General features: G+C 44.8%; 1 protein-coding gene across 2 annotated transcripts; it reads right to left on the bottom strand.

The window, feature by feature from the left end:
• Window positions 1–319: 319 nt before the first annotated feature.
• Window positions 320–6,620, bottom strand: LOC6591134 (asporin). Of its 2 annotated transcripts, XM_026985514.1 has the most exons (8): window positions 6,348–6,620; window positions 5,687–5,758; window positions 2,006–2,200; window positions 1,581–1,724; window positions 1,312–1,516; window positions 1,063–1,248; window positions 819–974; window positions 320–750 (listed from the first exon to the last, which is right to left on the bottom strand). In XM_026985514.1, exons 3-8 carry the CDS (start codon window positions 2,195–2,197, stop codon window positions 581–583), a joined length of 1,053 nt encoding a protein of 350 aa, XP_026841315.1. In that variant the 5' UTR covers window positions 2,198–2,200; window positions 5,687–5,758; window positions 6,348–6,620; the 3' UTR covers window positions 320–580. The 2 variants fall into 2 exon arrangements, with proteins under 2 accessions (XP_026841315.1, XP_002015928.1); XM_002015892.2 differs by lacking the exon at window positions 5,687–5,758.
• Between the last annotated feature and the right edge of the window lie 493 nt (window positions 6,621–7,113).

Raw genomic sequence — 7,113 nt, 5'->3', positions numbered from 1 at the left:
ACGTCTTGGTATATCTGTTATTGGAGTAAATATTGCTCTGGGACAGATTGATTTTTGTGTTCCTTTCAGACCCGCTCACTGTGCTTAGCCTTATATAGGTCATACTTACCTCAGCATGAACCCTTTAGAATTCTATGTAATAAATTTTATAACCTCCTATATTTCTCTTTATTGTTAATATATTAACCCTTAGTTAGCAGTTAATTCTTAATTAAATAAATAAATCAAACGGCACTTACCAGCACTGTTTTGTTGAATCTAGTTGCAACAAAAATACGCGAGGTGGCGCTACGTTCGTTAAGAAAAATACTTTTGCAGCCCTGGTTATTTAAATTTGTTTTATCGCTTGTTACAAAAAGTCGTTTCTTTTGAAAGCTTAAATGTTCTATGTTATTAATAATATCTAAAAACTACTTTGGTGGCATTTGAGAAAGGCACTTTTCTCAGATATGTGTGTGTTTTGGTGGTTTTTGGTTTTTCGTTTCATGGCAATTCGAGGAGTAGTCTGTTTTCTACGGTCCTATAACTACCCTAAAGGCTAGGTGTAATAAATAACTGGCCACTAAAACTAGCTAACTAACTAATGAACTATTATGCTGGGTTTGGCAGTATCACAGTGAAGAGGCTCGTCCTCCGGCTGACGGTTAGTGGCATTTCTGGGCGAGATCACGAAAGGCTTTCGCTTTTGGGCCTGGCTCATCCGTCGCTTGGCCCGTTTTTTGCGGCACCTGCTCACGCACCAGATAACAACTGTACGGAAAGAAGAGGATGGAATTAGAATTAGATTCACTCTCGATTGACTATCCCTATCTACTCACTCAGTAGCACAAAACAGACGCCGCCAAAGCAGCCGGCCGCAAAGAGCCACAGGCTACGCGACACGGCCAGGTCCACAGTCGACAGGCAACTGCGGAATGTCTCCGAGTGTATCGTCCGATTGTAGGGCAGTGGACACGCGTCTATGCTGAGAGCCTCTGAAAATGGAAATGGAAATGTGAAATAGAAGTTGGTCATGTGCCAAAATTAGCAGCTGCGACTGCGACTGCAGCTGCACCGCCTTACCCATGCAAACGGGGACGAACTTTGGATTGGCGCCGAGCATCATGATGTGATTGGTGACTTGCTGGCAGCTGCACGGACTGAGCTGCGTCTTGGCCAGATCTATGACCCGCAGATGGCACATGTTGGCCAGGCCGTCGATTTGGAAGTTGGTCAAAGGATTCATGGAGGCGTTGAGCTGCCAAAGTTCTGCAGGGAGAAGAATTGGGTTGTTATTTCGTATGCTGTATTGGGGGACTCTGGTTGACTCACTTGGCAGTACGCCCAGATCGGGGAGGTCTTGCAGCTCACAATTGGCCACGTTTAGATACTCCAGGGGAGCAGTGATGGGCTTCTGCAGCGTCTCCAGACCCAGATGTGTCAGTTCGTTGCTGTCTATATAAAGATTTCTCAGCTTGGGCAGTGTGAACAGCTCCATGGGAATCGTAGTGAGTCCATTATTTGAGAGATCCACTTCCTGAGATCAATAGGAGATATCGGTGGTAATGGCATTTCGCTGATTAATTGGATGGCGTTGTTACCTGGAGCGAGGTGAGCGGCTCGAAGGTGCCCGGCTCCACCGATAAGATCATATTCTCATAGAGCATCAGAAACCTGATGTCTGTGTACCTCTGGAACGAGCCACTTTTCAGCTTCCTAATGCGATTGTACGATAGATCCAGAACCTACACAAATTGTCAAATCATTTAATCATAGTCGAAAGTTATGAATGGGAATCGGAATGGGAATCTAGATGGAACGGGAGCTAGGGATGTTCCCATGGATACAAATACTATATGCAGAAGCATGTGTATAATATGGTTATGTTTGTGCAGCCCCAACTTCTTTATGCTTTAATTAAGCTCAATTGAGGCTAAATGGGCGGGGGACCGAAGCGAGGTCGATGCCGATGACGAGTTAAGTTACGGATCGCAGTTCGATTGACCCCCGAGAGACTGTTACTCACCTCCACCGAGGTCTTGAGGTTCTGGGGTACCTCTTTGAGGTCCATGTCGTAGCAGCGGATGCGCAGCAGCTTCTCGATCCGCGCGTACTTGCACTTCCGCTCATCCTGAATGACGAATCCGGAAGCCGGCAGGGGCAGGGCCCTCAGACTATAAAGGCAGACGATCAGCGGCAGCAGCCAGTGCAGTTCCATGCTCTGAAAAAGGAAGAACGTTTGTATATAGATCGATCGGAACTGGAGCCATTAAAGAGGTCACTTCCTAGCCTCCCCCATGACCCATTGCCTATGGCCCATTCCATTTATAGATTTCGGCGCTAACTTGTTTATTTTCTTGATTGAAACTAAAACAGTAAATTCATCCCAATGCGAAAACGAATGTACAATCGGACTTGGGCGCGTCAAAGCGTTTATTTTCGAATTAACGAATTACAAGATCATTGCCGTACCGGGGGTCTGGGTCTGGGTCTGGGTTGGTGTTTGCTTTTGGGTTTGGATTAGTTTCGTTTGGTTGGGGGACTGAAAGCATTCAATCAAGCGCATCTCCCGCACCTGGCAAATGTAAGCCACCCACCCACAGATACGTGGATACAGCAGCACAACAAAGCACAGATCTGAGGCGTAGGTCAGCTGCTGTCTCCCGCCGTATGTGTGATATGGATATTACGTATACGCCACGGCCAGGCCTGCAATCAGTGTCGTTTTGGGGGCCTGCATTCAAGCTCGATTGCAGCTGGGACAAAAGATGATTCCGCATTCGGCGGCGGAAACAGCTGAAAACTGTAATCATGTTAGCCAATTCGAAATTAGAACTGACTCACACGGCCATAGATAGATACATCAGAGCTGGAAGAGTCTTCGGAACGTGCCTGCGGTGTCTATTTTCTTGTATCTTATCATGGGGGTGTACAGTGTATATTCGTGCGTCTATATCTTTTAATTCAACATCAAACAGAACAAGGGTAACCATAAATCATATAGACATTCCATTAGAATGCTTTTATGCCCAGGCCATAATGTGTCGGAAACAACATCACACAGCCACAAAAACAACCACAACCATCCGATCCGCGGCACTTGCCTTCAATTTGCCAAAAGGAAAAGTGGCAAACAATAATTGATTAATGGCCAGAACAGAATCGGCGTAGCGTGATGTATGCCCAAATATATGGGTAAACTATGATATGATCTGGGCATGTAAGCCCACTCGGAATGAGCATTCGGCCCATTGTGGATGTTTCTGTCACGCCCCATTGAAATGCACTTGGAAAATCGCACGTTTCGGACCCCAACTCCAGCCATCCATCGGGCCCCGTATCACTTGCAGTTGCGTGATTTACTTTGTGAAAATTTGAAATGATATCCGAGCCTTATGAGTAATGTCTTGAGTATTGTAATTTTGCAGGGACTGAGGCAGAGACTGAGGCTGGGGCTGAGGCTGAGGCTGTCGAGGGTCGGAAGGCGGCGCCTTGTGACATTCGGGCTAATTGCGCTGCTTCAGCTGGAGCTGGGAGTAGTATTACATGGAAAAGCGAAGGTCTGTCAACGTTTGCAAAAGCCATAAGCCTTCACTTGAAGTTCAGTTTGTTCAGGCCAATAAATGATGAATGACCATGTTATCCATCCATTTATATTGGCAAATCACCAAGTGGCAGAAGTAAGCCAACAAAGCCCCATCTGGCCGATAACATCGGGGTGTTTTCGCCATTTACAGAAGGAAACAAAGGCAGGCCAATCAATTTTAAAGTTAGTTAGATTGTGTTGGGTCATACTAAGGGTGTTCACCACTCTTTAACAATGATTCATGGGCCACATATAGTTCAAGACAGTCATAATTCCCCATTATTTCCCATTTCCCATTTTTCGTTTGATGACTTGGGTGTTGGCCTTTGACCAAAAATTCTTGCGCTCCACTTGAGAGCAATATGGCTCCGAACAGTGCTGGCCGAAAGTCTGCTGCGCCGCCATTTGGAGGCACACTTTTCCCACCCAGTGCGCGCGTGTGCGAGTGCGGGGGGTACCTCTGTCATTAGAGCCCGTCGAATCGCCAAAAAGAAGAAGCTGAAAATATGAACAGAAATATTGAAGCTATTTCCACACTTTTTGGGACTGACAGCAACCGCAACAATGGCTATAAATATATTTCATATATTTAAATTAAAATTAAGCAGAAAGAAACCCCAAAAGATACAACAGCACCAGCGGCAAGAGGAAGATACAGATATAAACAGTGGGAGCCAACTGCAAACTTATGGCACAGGCGATGGAATGGGATGGACTCAAATCCAACAACTTTTATGCCCTTACTTTTCCGTGTCGGTTTTTAATATCACATTCTTGTGGGGGGCTCGAAATCGAATTCAAATTCAAAGGAATTGGCCATAAAAAGGGCTAATGCCAACGATGATCTAGGGGCAGCAAATGGAGATCCACTTCACTCCAGGCATACGCCATAAAAGAGGTCTCCCCCTTTAATCAACGCATCTGAATGAATCCCTAGCCCTACGGCTACGGCTAGCATTGTTGTATTTGGTGTGGGTCAGAATTTATGCTTTCCACTTTGGCCGCATTTGTTCCCATATTTATTTATATATTAGGCTCAATCAAGGGGCTGCTGCCACAAACAGCAGACAAACAATAGGAAATGCGAATGGGGTGGCAGAAATGGGTTACGTATCGGATCGAGTCGGATCGGATCGGATCGGTCCAAGACAGCTTCCACCTCCCGACAACTGTCGGCCAACGGATTGCAGCCTGTCCCGATGCTCGTTTGATAAATATGAAACCGGGAAAATTATTTATCTGCTTAGAGCACGATGCCCAAGCGATTATGGGAATAACGAAGGCAACAAGAAATCGAGAATCCCCTAAAAAATGGGAGGCACGAAAACACTCGAAATTAGTCTCAAATATTTTAATAACATTCTAAACATTTGTGAATGGATTTATGTGCTCTTCTGATAGTCCCTGTCACACATTGTGGGCGTCGCACGATGATACATATGTATATGGCATATCTATATCTCTGCTCAGACGCTTCTTTATCTCTCTGCAGGGCGCCGCCGTCCTCCCCTCAACAGGTGTGTGCCGGAGGGGCGAAGATTTATTCTCGTTTCTCAGGCCAGCGATAAAGATTTATCTGTTTGGACTTTTCCCTGATGCTGTGATGAAACATCATCCGAGTGTGTGTCATGTCCGGAGTACTCAAACTTGCTCTGTTACCTCCTGCGTTCTCCGGAAAGAGCATTGAGTAATAAGTGTACTGGCGGAATAAAAAGTGAATCTTATCGGAGCACTTGACGTGCTCCTCTTATCGGCTGACTTGGCTGTAAAGGTCTTTCCAAATTATAACAGCGATGCCAAGAACAACAAAAAAAAATAAGACTTAATTGAAACGGCACCAACAACAAAAACAACAGCCACAAGAATGGTGGAGCAATAAAAAAGAGCGTTGTTCATTTATTTCAATTAAATACAATCAAGACAACATTCGCCCGAGACGGAAAATACCGATCCGAACAGAAACAAAACAGTCCATGCGGTTCCATCGCTTATTGAAAACTGAGTGGAGCGGAGCCCTATGCAAGTGGAGGGCAGTAACTCTCCCAGTAGCTGGCTGGCTGGCTGGCTGGCGAGGGCACTTTGGGCGGGGTTTCGGAATACTAAAGGAAAAGATCGTCTTACCTTAAGGGAAGGTAGAAGATGGGCTCAAGTTTTTGTTGATACTGGACTTGCCTTTCTCATAGGTAATAATTCCTGGAAAATATTGTTTCATTGTCAGATTACATATTTTTGTTCTACAATTTAATGTTTATAAGAGGGCGGTCTGAAAGCACTAGGTTCATCAACTGATATTCTACCTCTTTCTGTTTGTAGAACTCTGATTGTTGAACAAGATTCCCCTTGTTGATAAGCAGGTGTTTTTGGTCTTTGTGCTTACAGAGAGTTAATGACTGTATAAACAGACGCACTCTGGTTCTCTCTAGAGCATTTCTTTCTGTGCGGAGTCTGCAGTCTCCCCAGCGTAATCTGCTTATTCTCCCCTAATTGAAACCAATTTAACTGCGGTTCTATCGCATTATGCTGCCTGGGAGACGGACTCTCTTCGTGGAACTCAGAAAAAGCAGAGCCGGGACTACTCTGTTGCTGTGTCAATGCTAAGTTTCCTGATTAGAAAATCTAATGTACCCCAAGTGCTTGGCGCAGCTGTTGTGCAATCTACGAGAGCCGAACACTATTATGTAGTTGCTGTAGTAGTAAATGATAACCCGTAGCCAGACCTCCATTTCGAGTGGAACACAACACAAATGTACAGGAACCTAAGTACTATACGGTTCTTACTTACTTTTCTTCAGTTTAGGTAATCCAATTTTTGAGGTATAGTAATCCCATTTAATGCGTTCGAGGATTATCCTTGAGCAGGATCATTGTTTCACTTCACTCATTGCCGTATCTTTCCACACATAATCAGTTTTTGTACACAGATTTCGTTTCGTTTAATTTGTGATGATTTTCAATTAGCACAAAATATGATATTATTTACGTGGGGACAAGAGAGTGGAGAAAAAAGATATCGTAGCGACCGTTACGGAGCAACAGAGTCAACCGGAACCGTTCAATTCAACCGCAGACATGGAATTGAAACGATCGCAGCGAAGAGAACAGAACCGAGAACAGTACGGCGGGACGAGCACACGAGCCACAGCGAAAACTCTGATAAAGCACGCACACAGAGACCGTAATGCACGGGAAAACTCAAGAGAGCAGTGATCACTCTCTCCCTCTCTCGGTCTCTCTCTCTCTCTGAATGCGTTTTCTGATAACGCTGATTGAAATGTTTTCGGGGCTTTGACAGCCTGATATTATTGTTGTATATTCTGTTGATACGTACATTAGCAATAAAACGCTAATCTCATCGCTAAAACGGGAGGAGGGACCCCTTTCTTAATGAAGCATCCACGTTGGCCAGCAGGAAATATATACATATGTATGTAAATAGTAGTCATATTTCATATACGATACTCGGTATCTTGATGAATGATAACGAAAATGAGAGCTTAAGCCATGTCATAAATGGTTGCAGACAGACACCTTACCATAATTCCGTTCTT

Source organism: Drosophila persimilis, unplaced genomic scaffold, assembly GCF_003286085.1.
Source record: "Drosophila persimilis strain 14011-0111.01,24,50 unplaced genomic scaffold, DperRS2 tig00000002-arrow-pilon, whole genome shotgun sequence".
Taxonomy (NCBI): Eukaryota; Metazoa; Arthropoda; class Insecta; order Diptera; family Drosophilidae; genus Drosophila; species Drosophila persimilis.
Note: the sequence above shows the minus strand (reverse complement) of the source record. Positions and strands in the feature narration are given on the sequence as shown.

Coding starts and splice junctions, on each gene's coding strand:
- LOC6591134 (XM_026985514.1), bottom strand. CDS start 2,197: ATGGAACTGCACTGGCTGCTGCCGCTGATCGTCTGCCTTTATAGTCTG. Junction 1,725..2,005: donor ACCTCAAGACCTCGGTGGAG/GTGAGTAACAGT, acceptor CAATTTGTGTAG/GTTCTGGATCTATCGTACAA. Junction 1,249..1,311: donor CGATCTGGGCGTACTGCCAA/GTGAGTCAACCA, acceptor TTCTCCCTGCAG/AACTTTGGCAGCTCAACGCC.